The 17,263-nt window shown below is 41.0% G+C and overlaps 2 protein-coding genes across 3 annotated transcripts in view; one reads left to right on the top strand and one right to left on the bottom strand.

The window, feature by feature from the left end:
- The window catches only part of LOC137653785 (uncharacterized), a 41,447-nt gene extending 35,607 nt beyond the window's left edge, over positions 1 to 5,840 (top strand). Inside the window, exons 13-14 of one of the 2 annotated variants that reach the window (XM_068387429.1) lie at positions 3,420 to 3,679; positions 5,217 to 5,840. In XM_068387429.1, the coding sequence (XP_068243530.1) occupies positions 3,420 to 3,679; positions 5,217 to 5,312 (356 nt within the window). In that variant the 3' untranslated portion in view covers positions 5,313 to 5,840. The remainder of the gene's footprint in view (positions 1 to 3,419; positions 3,680 to 5,216) is intronic. The other variant, XM_068387430.1, reaches the window with a different exon arrangement.
- The window catches only part of LOC137653788 (solute carrier family 45 member 3-like), a 250,798-nt gene that overhangs the window by 159,163 nt on the left and 74,372 nt on the right, over positions 1 to 17,263 (bottom strand). The window lies entirely within an intron of this gene.

Genomic DNA, 17,263 nt, shown 5'->3' with positions numbered 1-17,263 from the left:
GATCGAGGGAGAAATGTCTGGAGGATTTACGGAAGACTTTTATGATGGCTCAGGATCTAGGCCTGGTCATCAACAGGGAGAAGTCTCAGATCAGACCGAGTCAGACTATTCTCTATTTGGGGATAGTTCTGAATTCAGTTCTTTTTCGGGCTTCTCCCTCTCAGGAAAGACAGGCCAAGTGTCTCGTAAAAGTCAGAACTTTCCTGGACAAGAAGAGATGCACAGCGAAGGAGTGGATGAGTTTGCTGGGGACTCTGTCCTCCCTCGAACTGTTTGTCTCTCTGGGGAGACTCCACCTAAGGCCTCTTCAGCACTTTCTTTCGAAGACATGGAACAGAAAGATGCAGGAAGACTCCTTTTCCTTCCCCATTCCAATAGAAGTCAAGACTCTTCTGAAGTGGTGGCTGGACCCAACCTTGTTAGGGGAAGGGATCTCCTTACACAAGAAGAACCCAGACCTAGTGTTGTTTTCAGACGCATCAGAGTCAGGCTGGGGGGCAACACTAGAAAGCAAGGAGGTCTCAGGCGATTGGGAAGGAATTCAGCTGGGATGGCACATCAACAACAAGGAGCTGATGGCCATTTTTCTGGGGCTAAAGGCCTTCAAGGACTTGGTGTCTGGGAAGATTGTGGAGGTCAACTCAGACAACACCACAGCTCTTGCTTACATCAGGAAGCAAGGAGGGACTCACTCTCTGTCTCTCTTCGAGACAGCAAGAGAGCTCCTTCTTTGGGCGAAGGAGAACAGGATAAGCCTGCTGACGAGGTTTGTTCAGGGACAGAAGAATGTGAGGGCGGACATGCTCAGCAGGAAAGGGCAGGTCCTTCCCACAGAATGGACCCTCAACCAACAGGTCTGTCAGAGTCTCTGGAGGCTGTGGGGGAGACCCCTCATCGATCTTTTCGCCTCCAATTTATCCAAGAGGATCCCCATCTATTGCTCCCTATTTCCGGACAGAGAGGCAATAGCAGTAGACGCCTTTTTGATGGATTGGACGGGGATGGACACTTATGCTTTTCCCCCGTTCAAGATCATCAATCTGGTAGTCAGGAAATTCGCCCTCCTCGATTCGGGACGGATGATCCTGATAGCTCCGTTCTGGCCGATGAGGGAATGGTTCACGGAGGTGGTGGACTTGTTGATGGACTTTCCAAGAAGCCTCCCTGCAAGTCCAAATCTGCTCAGACAACCCCACTTCGAGAGATATCATCAAAACCCCCTCGCTCTCAATCTGACTGCCTTCAGACTATCGAGAAGCTCGTCAGATCGAGAGGCTTTTCAGCGCAAGCTGCAAAAGCTATCGCCAGAGCGAGGAGGGTCTCTTCGCAGAGGGTCTACCAGTCCAAGTGGGAGACTTTTAGGGCTTGGTGTAGGAAGCACAAGATTTCCTCATCCACTACCTCTGTGAGCCAGATTGCGGATTTCTTGTTGTACCTCAGACAGGACGCTAAGCTAGCTGTGTCCACTATCAAAGGGTACAAAAGTATGCTCTCTTCCGTCTGTCGGCATAGAGGCTTGGACTTGTCTCGAGACAAGGACTTACATGACCTCTTGAAGTCTTTTGAGACGACCAAGCAGACCCAGTTAAAGCCCCCTTCTTGGAACCTTGATGTAGTTCTTAAATTTCTGTGCACCAAGAGATTTGAGCCCATATCACAGGCTCCCCTTAGGGAGGTTACCAAGAAGACCCTCTTTCTTTTGGCCTTAGCAACAGCTAAAAGAGTTAGTGAAGTCCATGCAATTGAAAAACAGGTAGGCTTCAATCTGAATGGGGCAGTTTGTGCCTTGAGATTAGACTTTCTCGCTAAGAACGAGAACCCTTCTAAGCCCTGGCCGAGGACCTTTGAGGTTCCTAACTTGACCAACCTAGTGGGTCAGGAGCAAGAGAGGCTGCTCTGTCCAGTACGAGCCCTCAAGACCTACTTGTCTCGCACAAAAAGTGTGAGAGGCTCTTCTAGCTCCCTGTGGTGTTCTGTGAAAGATCCTCAAAAGCCCCTTTCCAAGAACGCTTTATCCTTTTTCCTGAGGGAAGTGATAAGAGAAGCGCATCTCTTGTGTGAGGAGGAACACTTCGGACTTTTAAAAGTGCAAGCCCACGAAGTGAGGGCCATTGCGACCTCGCTTGCTTACCGCAAGAACATGTCGCTCCGTCAAATTATGGATGCGACATTCTGGAGGAGCAACTCTGTGTTCGCCTCTCATTACCTCAGAGAGGTGAGGGTGGATTATGAGAAATGTTATACCTTGGGACCATACGTAGCTACGGCTTCTGTATTAGGCAAAGGAGTTACTACCTCCCCTCAACCTTAGTTTTGTTTACTTGTGCATAGGTTGGTGTATTTTTTATTGGTTGTCTGAGGACTTCGACTTGTGTACAGTCACCTCAGTCTAGTTAGATCATTTTTATCTACTTTGCAAATGTTAGGTGGTTGGTTTGGTAAAGTTGCGGTTTATTATTTTGGGCAATAGGTAGTCCTGAAGTCTAGTCAGATTGTTGGTCTCACCCCGTTGACAGACTCGATTGAGTGTTTTCAGCACTGCAGGTCACATCCTGGCTGACACTCCTAAGGGAAAGCGACTCAAGAGGCAGGAACCTTTGAAGTCAGCTACCTTAGCAGGTAAGGAATCAAGGTGTTTATTTATCCTACAACTTTTTTGGTTGTTTCCCCAACGATGTTACTGTCTATCACCCTCCTCCAAGTGTGTTAATCAGCTATGTATATATAACTGCCGGGTAAGTTCTATTCGTAAAAATGAAGTTTTTATGATAAAACAAAGTTTTATGAATACTTACCTGGCAGTTATATATACATTCGAAGGCCCACCCACCTCCCCTCAGGAGACAGGTCGGGCATAGATGAACTGAAGAACAGAGAACGGGAATGATTCCTCCTACCACCCTTTGACGGGTGTTACCACCCAACCACCACAAGGCGGTTGCCTAGTTTTAGAAAAATTCTGCCGAAATAGAGATAATTAGCTATGTATATATAACTGCCAGGTAAGTATTCATAAAACTTTGTTTTATCATAAAAACTTCGTTTTATCATAAAAACTTCATTTTTTAAATTGCTCTAACAGCCTTAATTTTTGTCATAGAGAGTCAGGTTGGTCTCATTCTTTTGGAAAATGCCTAAAGTTTCTCATAAGTTATCAAAAATATGCAAAAAAAAATGTAAATAGCAGTTTTTTTGCAAGGACGTACCAGTACGTCCATGGGGGTAAAGGGATGAGTTTTGTGAAACGTACCAGTACGTCCATTGGGGGTAAAAGGGTTGAACGCTTATTTTGTTTGCTTAGATGTTTATATTTTGTGTGCACTTTATTTCTCCCTTTTTTTTCCCTCCAGACTTCATGCGAGTCATGGAATCTGAATATCGGAAGAATTTATTCTCAAGTATTTTATTTTGTTACTCAGATGTGGTGTCAATGTACCTTCCAAATGTGAAGAGTCAGAACTCATCCCTAACAGGTGAAATAATGAAGGAAGACGGCGACAAGGGAAGCCGTACCGCCGGAACGAGAAGCGACGTTGAGAAGGACCACGAGAAGATGGACACCGAGGGCAAAGAAGACAGCGGTGACGAGGAAGGCAAGATGGAAATAGCGGAGAGAGAAAATTCCGACGACGAATCCGCGGATGAACAGGAAGAAGTTGGAGGGTCCGATGATGGCAAAGTAGGTCCTAGCTTTTTTTTTTTTTTTTTTTTTTTTTCTCCTAAATTTTGAATTATTTTCAAGCAAACCTATATTTTTAGGATAAATTAAGCCATGTTCCAAATAGAATTGTTCCGATCACTTTAATCGGAAAAGGTTTGAGAGGGAGAAATCTAAATCTTTAATGATACGGTACTGTAGAGGATTTATGCTACTGTGGACCAGAATCAAAAAAAATTTCTACTTATACAGTTCTGTATTCCATTTTATTCACTGTATGTCGTAATACCTCAAGGTTATTTTCCTTATGTAGAAATCTTTGATGTTATATTTTTATATTACATTGACTAATAGAAGAAGTTATGACTCCATATATAAACAAATTAAACTGTAATATCACCACACCAATGAAGGTCCATGCAAGTATTGAATTCATCACTTGTGTATCTTGACTGCAGTATAGTACCTCAAATTTACACAGTACTGTATGTTCTTAGTAACAAGGAAATATTTAGATATCACATTTTCTACACTAAAAAGATAAACAGGCTGTCAATTTTTTCGATAGCATTGTAATCCAAAGGGGTGCACAATGTAATGTGTAATATCAATCAATGCTCATCACATGTAGAGTTATCACAAACTATATGAAACGTGCGTAGAACAGAAGGCAACCTTGTAATTTCCACATTTAATTATACTGTTAAATACCTCATACTTCCCTTACACTCCCTGTTGTATCCGAGTGCCAAAGGGGCCGGCACAAATTCCATACCACCACCTCCTGACTTTCCGCAACCGTGCATTGGTTAAGTAATTCACCGATGACCGTATCAGCTGCATCAATTTTGAGTTTCTTACCTTGCTTGTGTTGGGTTGATAGACACTATATCGAGAGGTTTTGCATAATGCATAGTCCACTTATGGGCGAGTTTACACCACTTGTTTGATATGGGCAGATTCAGAACCTTGCTGTTGGTAGTCTTTATATTATACCTACACCATGTATAACCCCTTTACCCCCAGGGTATTTGGAAATTTCCAACTCTTAACCCCCAGGGGTTATTTTTTTTCAAGCACATTTTGCAGTATATTTTTTTAAAATTGCTAACAGCCTTAATTTTCATCATAGAGAGGTCAGGTTGGTCTCATTCTTTTGGAAAATGCCTGAAGTTTCTCAAAATATTATCAAAAATATGCAAAAAAAAAAAATTTTATAGCATTTTTTTACAAGGACGTACCGGTACGTCCATGGGGGTAAAGGGATGAGTTTTGTGAAACGTACCAGTACGTCCTTTGGGGGTAAAAGGGATAAGAGTCTTGAGTATTTATTCATGAGTTCTAATGCATTTATGGTGCTAATATTATTTACATAAACTCTACAAGTCTTTTGTTCACAAAGTTAGTCCATATTGTATAGGTGTAGAAGTGAAGTAAATGTAAGCTTCCATGTACTTCAGTGTCAGTTTATGTACAGTTTATCTAGAAATTATTCCCATAGTTGCCGGAAGGTTATTAATTTATAAACAATCGATTTGTTCTTACTTTTCTCCCACAGGATGATGCCGACTACGATGCCAAGACCTCGGAGAGAGAGGATAGGTCGGAGGAGAGGCAGGAGGAGGACATCGAAAGTGGATCGGATGACGACTAGAAAGACGAAAGCGCGGCCCGAAGTCGGAACATTGCCTTTGATTATTGTACCGTTTCAGATGTTGACATTTAAGTAGAACTGCTCATATATTTTTTGAGCATCAGATGTACCATATTTGTTTTTTTATCGTGGTCAATTTAACTGTGCTGTCATATTTTGTATGATTCGGTATTGTATGTATGTGTAAGATTGTTTTTTTTTTTCTTTGGGTTTATGATTTTTCTTTGTGTTTAGAATATTGTCTTTAGTTTTGCATTGCTGTATTCTACCACGAAGCTACACTTAAGTCATGAGTGAACAAAACGTTGTTATATGTCTGCATCAGAGCTTTTACTGACAGTGGTCGATTCATTGATGAATTTACTGAGTGTTAACTCTTGATGTTTTTAGGTAATAATAAATATTTCCTGTACTCTAAGAGTCTGACATAGAAATAATAAGTTTTAAGGTATCTATGGATGTTATTAACCTCTTGTTGTGGACACTCGGCATTATAAATTACATCCAGAATGGTGTGTCGATTAATGGTATACTGAAGCTTTAAGCAAGACTGGTGTGTCCTTTATTAGCATTCTATTAACCCTTTTACCCCAAAGGACGTATTGGTACGTTTCACAAAAGCCATCCCTTTACCCCCATGGACATACCGGTACGTCCTTGCAGAAAAATGCTATAAAAATTTTTTTTTTTCATTTTTTTGATAATTTTTTGAGAAAATTCAGGCATTTTCCAAGAGAATGAGACCAACCTGACCTCTCTATGGCAAAAATTAAGGCTGTTAGAGCAATTATGTGCTGGGAAAAAAATAACCCCCTCGGGGTTAAGGGTTGGAAATTTCCAAATAGCCTGGGGGTAAAAGGGTTAGCTACAGTTTTATCTCTTGCGTCTTCTTGCCTTTGGTTCAGTTTTGCTTTAATTTTCAGTTATTTCATTGTGATTCTTTAGGACCAATCCTCATGAAACTAGAATTAACATAGTGGTCTGATTAGACAGCTTGATAATAAGGTATTTCTCCTTCTAAGGAGGTTTTTTAATATAAACAGCCTGCAAAAATCCAACTTCAGTCCCTCCTAGCGGGGAAATGCAGTATTCAGCTCATGATTTTCTGGAAATTTTATTTGAAATATAAACAATTGTTATATTATATTTAACTGTTTCAGTACTTACCTGAGAAATATGTAAGTTCCCATCATTTTCCCCACTCACAGTGGTTTTGATTTTTCTCTACGATTCATAGTTCTCAGAAGAAAGAGAAATCAGGATGGTGGCAGTTTCATATTCTTAGCCAAGTTGCAACCCTAGTTGTATAAGCAGGATGCTACAAGCCCTAGGCTTCGACAAGAAAATTAGCCCAGCGAGGATTGGAAACCAATTATTATTATCATTATTACTTGCTAAGCAACAACCCTAGTTGGGAAATCAAGATGCTATAAGACCAAGGGCTCCAACAGGGAAAATAGCCCAGTGAGGATAGAAACAAGGAAAGATAAAATATTTTAAGAAATAGCAATGAAAAAAAAAGGGATTTTGACGAAGGAAAAATCTATTTCTGGGCGAGAGACCCGTGTCGCCCAGTGAAATGCTCCTAAAACTAGCAGTTATATACCTTAGAAATGGTGCTTTAGGAGCATTTCACTGGGCGACACGGGTCGGAGCCCAGAAAATATAAAATATCTTCAAAATCAATAACAATGTCAAAATAGATTTGTCATACTGTATGTAGACTTATGAAGAGAGGCTTATGTCTACCTGTTCAACATAAATCATTCGCTACAAGTTTGAACTTTTGAAGTTCCTCAAATTCAACTGCCAGATTTGGAAGATCATTCCCAAATCTGGTCACAGCTGGAATAAAACTTCTAGAATACTGTGTAGTGCTAAGTCTTAAAATGGAGAAGGCAAGACTTGGAATGAACTGCATGCCTAGTACTACGTACATCTTTATGAGAATTTATATTTCATGACGGACAAACTTTTACATTGAGAAAATGAATAGCGTAGGACTCTTGGGTAAGTACAGTACTAAAGTAATTTTAGTATGAGTTATATTTCATACTTCATGGAGACTTATGTCGTATTGCAATTTGTTTTTGTTGAGAAGGCCATTATATCAATTATAAAAATTGTTTATGTGAGAGATTAATACTGTATATCTTAATTTACTTATTCATAGCTTTCATTTTGCTTCTTTGAAGAAACTCATTTTTCATGCATTTTAATGCATTTGGTATTATTACAGAGGAAACGCATGCAAGGAATGAAAATTTACTTGGATGTCGTGAGGTTATCTCTTACGATTGTCATGTTATGTGTTATTACGAGACATGGATACAATATGAAAAGGTAATTATTGAATTATTGAGTAGTGTTGCAAAAAGGAAATTGATTCCAAGTACAATAATCTACAAAGGTTAATTCAACATATAATTACTAGGTTTTCAGTAAACACTGGAATTCCTATGTAGGAATTTCTTTTTAAGTCTAGTTCGGGCTCGGTGGAAGGGCTTATTCAAAGCATCTCTGGTATACACAAATTTAGCGTAGAATTTGCGGCTTTTAAAGAAACTTGCAAATATAAGAAAGTCTAGGTACAATCAGTATTATGAAAACACTACTTGTGAAGAATCATAGATTGAATAGTAAATAGATATTTAAAACTACGCACAGTGCTTTATCGACTTAACAACCTTGTAACGTATCGGAATTATAAACTAAACTAAGCTCGTCAAATTCTGAAACAAAGGGAACTATTGCCTGCCCGTCCAAACCTGTAAACATCGATTCTTTTGTTCCAAGGTAAATGACCCTTCATATTTTGTCAATTTTTAAATAGCATAAAGTTCCTTTCAGGTCAAGAGAACATCTTTAATAAGTTTTTTTATTTTATTTTATCAGAATAATTAAGGATAAATTTGGGTGTCATTTTATATTCTTCATGACCAGAACTAGAACCCAATTGTATGAGGATTTATGACTGGTAACAAATCGACTGATTATTAACTTGATAAAGGTTATGGGAATTTTATTTCATGATGTTAAAGTATTTAGTCTTAAAAGCTATTCTATGAAAGTAAAAGTTACTGTTCTATGTTATATGTTCTGGGTTTATATTTTTACATGTATGATACTTAAAAACAGTCACCAGCGGGACAAGGTTAGTGTCTGTATACCAGACAGGTTGATGTTTTTTAGCGCCGAGCAAGAATTTAATTATTGAGTTTGGGAAAGACGTTAGTTGTTGCCTTATATTGTCATTTGTATTTATTATTGTTTATACAGAATTTATATGATGTTTTTTTTTTTTTGTATTCATTAACGTCATTAGTATTCCTTTAGATGGTAAAAATTTTTTGCTTACATTTTAATTATTTAAAATTCAACTTATTCAACCTAAATATCTTGGCATTCACATTTTTTGTATATTAATATTGATTTGTTCCGTAACTGAAATACAAACCATGCTATTTATTAGGGATATTACTTTCTGCCAAGCAATACCCCTAATAAATAACTAAGGTTTGTACCGTTAGGAAAAATACAAGTTATCTACAAATTTGTCATATCAGAATTAAACTAAAGGTGCTGAACAGGAACCTCTTGAGCACCCCGTACATACGAGGGACAAGTGCGCGGCAAGCAGACACTGTTACAAGTTTAGGGGGTGGATGGCGATAAGTGTTGTGAGGACATAAGGTAACAAGACACCCGAGTACCAATTGATTTATTGCTTGATCAGAACTACGTAGTAATGCGGACGGGAATGTAGCACCTCGGGTTGAGGAACCAAACGTCGGTATGGCGAGTCAGATTTGACTAACGATTACATACATATAAATCATGACATTAAAGTACATGGAACATATGCATATGTAATATTGTATTGGCGAGGAGGTCGGAGAATTCAGAATTGAATAATATACATAGAAATCTTGTCTGAGCAATGGTTATCTAATAAACTTAAGAATTAGTGCATTAAATGACAATGAAAACTGGAAGATGTTGTCTTTACCGTGTATGTGATGTCATAGACAAGTACACCCCGAGCAAATGATGGATGTGCATATGCCCATTGTTGAGGTATTGGATGGGGATGTGACTAGGAACCATGTTGACTGACACCACTCTGACTGCACTCTGCCTGGTGTGTTGGCCATGTTAAAGGTTCACCTGTGTGTGCCTATAGCCTTCTTTGTACTATTTGATCTTGTAGCATTATAAAATGGAGAGTTGAGGGCAAATCCGAGTGCCAGCCCGTGCATTTTCCCCTATTGTGGACGGGGCATTAGACCTTACGGGGTTACATTCATGTACTGTATGTAAAAAAAAAAAAAAGGAATACATGTAACCATAAAGATATATTTTTAGAAAGTAATATAAGAAAGTAATACAAATACAGTACCGTTTACACTGATATTACTATCGGTAATTGAAGAAAAAAACAAACCGTGAATGGAACAGTATGAAATAACTCTATAGATAAAACCACATACGAAAGTTATTCGATAGCAGATAAAGCTACATCACCTATAATTCCTAACAATTGTGATTCACCACTGAAGATGAAACTTGTTAGCTGTGACTGTGATATTATACGTATATAAAGTTATGAATCACAAAATGAAATTATGCATGTTATGAAAATTAAAATAGATATAATAGCTGCAACATTTCATGAGAAATTGAACAGGAGACAAGACAAAAAACATACTCTCATGAGAATAGATGCATGTACTGTTTACATAAAGAAACTACGAAAATAGATTTTAGTGTTAAAAAAGAATTGGATAAAACGAGGCTTTTAGAAGATGTTTGTGAGTAGCCTAGTTCCCTCAGGTGTCATGTTTTCTCAAACTTTATCAAATCTTGGTGTTGGCAATCTGGAAATTTTGAAATTTGTAGAAAAATACAATTCTTAAACTCATTACAAATAATGCTTGATTGCTGGAAACTTTAAAATTTGTAGAAAAATACAATTCTTAAACTCATTACAAATAATGCTGATTGTTCATGCTTGGTATAATACACAGCCACTAATATCCCCATGCATTTTATACAATTGAATAAGAATTATGATTTATAGAATTTTTTAGCAATACTCTCACTAAACAATGTCGCAATCCCTCGGATTAGCATTGTAGTTTGCTGTCTTAATACCCATTGTTCAACTGTATATAGGATTACTAGTTATAGATCATTGCATCCAGCTTGAACATTATGGCAAACTTTTGGCTTTAGCGTTAGGAAGAGAAATTTGTGTGAAGATACATAACGTTAGCTACTTTGCTAAGCTAGATTGAAAGAAATGTTGAGTTTGCTATACTTCTGATCTTTTGTTAATATTTTCAGTGACTTTGGTTGAACCAAATTGCTGTTAAGCTGATCTTTGTATAACTGTGCCATCAATTTTTAAAATACTGTATGAATCTATTTTGGCCATCTCTGTAGGGGTCAAATTTGACTCCTTGAGCTGGTCTATCTCGATCACTTTAATAACAATAACTTTGAAGTATTATGGCAAATATGAGCATGAGGGAAATAGTAAATTTTCAATATTAAACTTAGCCGGTGATCATATAAGCTGCAACTCTGTTGCTCGACAGAAAAACCTACGGTCAAAATACGCCAGCGATCGCTATGCAGGTGGGGGTGTACATCAACAGCGCCATCTGTCGAGCAGGTACTTAGTACTCCAAGTAAACAAAGAACCAATTTTCTCTCTGTCGGGCTACCGGCAAGACCTACTAATACGCTGTTACTAACTGGATTTGTTTTCACAACTATTTGGTGAAGTACACTATTCTAGTTTTGAGCTTTCGCTATGCAGGTGTTTTATCTTCATCTCAAAACTTGAACTCGTTTTGGATAGATTTAATTAGGGTGACAAAGAGAGTATGGACTCTCTTTCACTTTTAAATGGCCGACCCTTCCCTTAGACGGAAGTGTGTTTAGGTTTTAGTAATTTTGCTTAACACGTTATAGATCTATATATTTTATATCTCTCCGCCTTTATTAGGCCTCTTCGATTAACTTTCCATTTATTATAAACATATAAAGATAATTTTTATGTTTTGTTTATATGCGACCTTTCCTGATAGTAGGCGGTCCTAACTTGGAACCGAAGTTAATCAACGTTGAGCCCGTTATATCGTATTTAGCCTTTAAAGAATTTAAAACTTTTTAAATTTAATGTTTTATGAAAGAATTTCTTTGATAGTCTTCGTACTGTTTTCAAAGATGAACTAACGTTTAGTTTTTTAGACTACGCAGTTGTTAACGTTCAGGACGTTCAACATGCGCTCTATCGTTAAGATAGAGAGAGTGTATCACGGTTTCACTTTGCAGTAAGAGTAAATCGATTCTGACGTTTTGTTCATTCTTTCTTAGCTTTAATATTTTAAATTCTAAATTAAAGGAACTTTTTATTGGAAAACCTTTCAGTTTTTTTCCTTTAGTCAAATAACATGTTTTTTTGACGATATATAATTGGGCTCTTCTCTTAGGTGCGAAATCAAGAGAGAAAGAGAGAGAGAGATAGAGACGGAGGGAGAGAGAGGAGAGAAAACGTTCCGTTCAAGCGGGTAACGTTGTTCTCGCGTTACTCTCGTCCCTAGTCGCTGTACGGGGAAGAAGGTAAAACGTTTCTAGGGTTTTATTCTTGTCCCCAGGCTATGTGCGGTGAGAGATTGTAAACGTAGTTTATTTGAACTAGTGTTTAGTCTCTTTCCCAGCCACTGAAATTTTTATCTTTATATATGTTTTCTGTTTTTTGCTAGTATTAATGAGCTGCATTATACGACTTATTTTGCAATTACTACCTTTTAATTAGGGTAGAATTGCGTGTTTCAGGTAGAAATCAGTAAAAGTTTCGATTTCAGTGAAATAAGTGCAAAACAGAAAATCAAAGTGATAAAGTGATATGCGCAAAGTGTTACAGTTTTGCGTCCAAGGGTTCGTCTGTTCGTGCCTGTCGTTCACCTAGTCCGGGACCTCTTGCAAGCTCCCAAGCCCAGGGGAGAAGTAATGTCGAACGACTTATGGGTTCGTCAGGCCTTGATCAACGAACAGACGTTTCCCTCCGTGGTTTCGGGCGTATCTACCCAAGATCGCCCCACCCACACAAAGACGAGAGAGCCCATTTATTTCTCGTCTGCGGAAGAGGTTTCTCGTAAGAAACCATGGACCAATGTCTCGCAGCTTATTAAGCGCAAGTCGGTCCCTTCCGCGCAAGTCCAACGGCCCAGTTGTAGCCACTGGGTCAGTTCGGACTCGCTGCAGTCTTCCGACGACTGCTCACCTCCTAAGAGAGGCAAAGCGGTACCGCATCAGGCAGTCACACCGTCTGTTGCCGCACCTGCTCCTGTAGACCCTAAGTGGTCTTTGCTGCAGACCATGCAGTCTCAGTTAACGTCATTGATGCGGGACTTTCGTGCGGAGAAAGTTGACACTGCACCAACCTCTAACCTACAACCAACCACGGTTGTGCGTCCTCTGGACGCTGAGGCGACCTTCTGCCGCACTCCAGCTGAGAGAGTCCCGCCACCCATGCGTTCCAGTGTACCCTGCCAGCCGCATGTTGACGTTCAGTAACGCACGGAACCTTCCGTTGACGTTCGCGAGGTACAACAACAGTCTAAGTTGTTTTGTTTTGACGCGGTACGTCAACCTCCGCATTCTAGAGTTGTTTTGACTGCTCAGTATAGACAGTCAAAGCAGTCTCGAGTGAACACTGTATGTCCTCACGCACCTGTTGTGGTTGACAGTTCAGTTGTTGACAGTTCACAGACTGTCAAGCAGTTACATGACGTTGCCTTCTGGTCTGCTACTAATGCACCAGTGCTGTATGTCCTCACGCACCTGTTGTGGTTGACAGTTCAGTTGTTGACAGTTCACAGACTGTCAAGCAGTTACATGACGTTGCCTTCTGGTCTGCTACTAATGCACCAGTGAGAGACTCACTGAGATAACCTAGCTTTTATCGGACAAGGTTCCTGTAGATGAGAAAGTGCTGTTCTCTCTCCTACTGATATTCCCTTGAGGACTCTGTCATTTGGAGAGGAGCCTTAAGCTGCTTAGCCTCCTATGGACTTTAATTAAATCATGATGATTTTTTAAGGATCTTCGTCCAGATCTTGTAACTGCTGCTCCTCGTTCGCCTAACGTCAGAACTTACACTAGGCCTAGCTACTTCGAAGCCGTTGTTTTTAAGCTAGTGCTCTCTCGCTCTCCTAGAGAGCGTTACGTTGGCTAGGCGACTGGTTTTTGCACCAGGAGGAGTTTTAGGGATACAGCCTTTGATTTCCCTTCTTTTAAACTGGCTTATAGAGCGAGAGTCTGATAGGACACGAGAGAAGTTCTCGGCTTGGGAGTTCATGCCTCTGCCCAGATAGACTTCTCAATTCTGGTAGACTCGCCCTGGCGCCTAGCCAGGAGACGCTCCAAGTTGTTTACAGGTCAACTTCTCAACTTTTGTCGAGCCTTTGAAGTTTTGCTGTACTATTATGTCACACATAACAAGGCTTTCAGGGATGGTAAATGGTTCCGCCTCAGTCGCTAACCCCGTCTGTTGCCACACCTGCTCCCGTAGACCCTAAATGGGCTTTGCTGCAAGACATGCAGTCCAAGCTTGCGTCCTTGATAGAGGACTTAAATGCGGAGAAGAACCTTCTGGCCAACAACCTTCCAACCGGTTGGTTGTGCGCCCTGTTGACGCTGAGGTAACCTACTCGCGTCTGCCAGTGGAGGTGGTTCCTCCTTCTGGCCAACAACCTTCCAACCGGTCGGTTGTGCGCCCTGTTGACGCTGAGGTAACCTACTCGCGTCTGCCAGTTGAGGTGGTTCCTCCACCGATGCGACCCAGTGTGGGTTGCCAGTCGCACGTTGACGTTAAGCGACGCTCGGAGGTGGTTGTTGACGTTCAGGACGTTCAACAACCAGCAGAGGTGACTTGTTGTGAAGCAGTGCGTCAACCTCAGCAACCCGGTAGGGTGTTGACTGCACAACCCAGACAGTCTAGACAGTTTCGGGTTGACGCTGTACTTCCTCGCGCACCCATGGTTGTTGACAGTTCACAGACTGTGCAGCAGTGCCATGATATTGCGTCCGGCTCCGTCACGCATCCACCAGTGCGACCAGATTCAGCGAGTCAGACGTTGCCCACTCCGTTGCCGTTTCCTCATCAGTTTCGGATGAGGAACCCTCTGATGAGGACGTTGCTGAACAAGACGATCAGCCCCCAGCCCTGCTATCCATCCAGAAGATGCTGAAGAAGGAACGCTGATCAGTCAGGCTGTGGATGAGTCTGGTATGGACACTGTCATCCGTGGATCAATTTGTGTCACTAGGAAGACTACACCTCCGTCCTCTTCTATACCATCTAGCTTTTCACTGGAAAAAGGACAAGACGCTAGAAGCGGTCTCGATCCCGGTTTCCGGAAAGATAAAGTCTTGTCTGACTTGGTGAAAGGACTATATCAACCTTAGAGAGGGTCTTCCCCTGACTGTTCAGACTCCCAACCACGTTCTCTTCTTGGACGCATCGGACGTAGGCTGGGGTGCGACATTAGACGGTAGGGAATGCTCGGGATTATGGAACTCGAGTCAAAGGACAATGCATTTCAACTGCAAGGAGCTACTGGCAGTACGTCTGACCTGGAAAGCTTCAGGTCTCTCCTTCAAGGCAAAGTGGTGGTGAACTCGGACAACACCACGGCTTTGGCGTACATCTCCAAGCAAGGAGGGACCTACTCTCTGACATTGTACGAGATCCCAAGGGACTTCCTCACCTGGTCAAAAGGTCTAGACATATCACTAGTAACGAGGTTCATCCAAGGCAACTTGAATGTCATGACAGATTGTCTCAGTCGGAAGGGACAAATAATTCCAACAGAATGTACCCTCCACAAGGATGTATGCAAGAGACTTTGGGCCACCTGGGGCCAGCCAACCATAGATCTCTTCGCAACCTCGATGACCAAGAGGCTCCCAATATTTTGCTCACCAATCCCGGACCCAGCAGCAGTTCATATAGATGCCTTTCTACTAGATTGGTCACATCTAGATCTATATGCATTCCCTCCGTTCAAGATTGTCAACAAGGTACTGCAGAAGTTCGCCTCTCACGAAGGGACAAGGTTGACGCTAGTTGCTTCCCTCTGGCCCGCGAGAGAATGGCTCACCGAGGTACTTCGATGGCTAGTAGACGTTCCCAGAACACTTCCCCTAAGGGTGGACCTTCTACGTCAGCCACGCGTAAAGAAGGTACACCAAGGCCTCCACGCTCTTCGTCTGACTGCCTTCAGACTATCGAAAGACTCTCGAGAGCTAGAGGCTTTTCGAAGGAGGCAGACAGAGCGATTGCTAGAGCAAGGAGAACATCCACCCTTAGAGTCTACCAATCGAAGTGGGAAATCTTCCGAAACTGGTGCAAGTCAGTATCCGTATCCTCGACCAGTACCTCTGTAACTCAAATAGCTGACTTTCTCTCATATCTGAGGAAAGAACGATCTCTTTCAGCTCCCACTATCAAGGGTTACAGAAGCATGTTGGCATCAGTCTTCCGTCACAGAGGCTTAGATCTTTCCAACAATAAAGATCTACAGGACCTCCTTAAGTCTTTTGAGACCACGAAGGAGCGTCGTTTGGTTACACCTGGTTGGAATTTAGACGTGGTACTAAGATTCCTTATGTCAGACAGGTTCGAACCGCTACAATCAGCCTCCCTGAAAGATCTCACCTTAAAGACTCTTTTCCTGATATGCTTAGCCACAGCTAAAAGAGTCAGTGAGATTCATGCCTTCAGCAAGAACATCGGATTCTCATCCGAAACGGCTACATGTTCTACAACTTGGTTTTCTAGCCAAACACGAGCTGCCTTCTCGTCCTTGACCAATATCGTTCGATATTCCAAACTTATCGTATGGTTGGAAATGAACTAGAAAGAGTCTTATATCCTGTAAGAGCTCTTAAGTTCTATTTAAAAACCTTTACGAGGCCCGTCTGAAGCTTTATGGTGTTCAGTTAAGAATCCATCTTTGCCTATGTCAAAGAATGCTTTATCCTATTTTATCAGACTGTTAATACGAGAAGCTCATTCCCATCTGAATGAGGAAGGCCAAGCTTTGCTGAAGGTAAGGACACACGAAGTTAGAACTGTCGCAACTTCCGTGGCCTTTAAACAAAATAGATCTCTGCAAAGTATAATCGACGCAACCTATTGGAAAAGCAAATCAGTGTTCGCGTCTTTTTATTTTAAGAATGTCCAGTCTCTTTACGAGAACTGCTACACTCTGGGACCATTCGTAGCAACGAGTGCAATAGTGGGTGAGGGCTCAACCACTACAATTCCCTAATTCCATAACCTTTTTAATCTTTCTCTTGAAATGTTTTATTATTGTTTTTGGGTTGTCCGGAAGGCTAAGAAGCCTTTCGCATCCTACATGATTTGGCGGGTGGTCAAAGTCATTTCTTGAGAAGCGCCTAGATTAGAGGTTTTGATGAGGTCCTGTTGTATGGGTTGCAACCCTTGATACTTCAGATCCTAGGGGTCGCTCAGCATCCTAAGAGGATCGCGAGGCTCCGTAAGGAAGACGTACTTAAAAAGGCAGAGTAATTGTTCAAGTCGACTTCCTTACCAGGTACTTATTTATTTTATGTTTGTTATTTTGAATAACTGCTAAAATGAAATACAAAATACTTAGCTCATAATAATGTAAACATATAATGCTGGTCTCTACCCACCCCCCTGGGTGTGAATCAGCTTATATGATCACCGGCTAAGTTTAATATTGAAAAATGTTATTTTTATTAATAAAATAAATTTTTGAATATACTTACCCGGTGATCATATATTAAAGGACCCTCCCTTCCTCCCCAATAGAGACCCAGTGGACCGAGGAGAAAATTGGTTCTTTGTTTACTTGGAGTACTAAGTACCTGCTCGACAGATGGCGCTG

This window comes from Palaemon carinicauda, chromosome 14, assembly GCF_036898095.1.
Source record: "Palaemon carinicauda isolate YSFRI2023 chromosome 14, ASM3689809v2, whole genome shotgun sequence".
NCBI lineage: Eukaryota > Metazoa > Arthropoda > Malacostraca > Decapoda > Palaemonidae > Palaemon > Palaemon carinicauda.
Note: the sequence above shows the minus strand (reverse complement) of the source record. Positions and strands in the feature narration are given on the sequence as shown.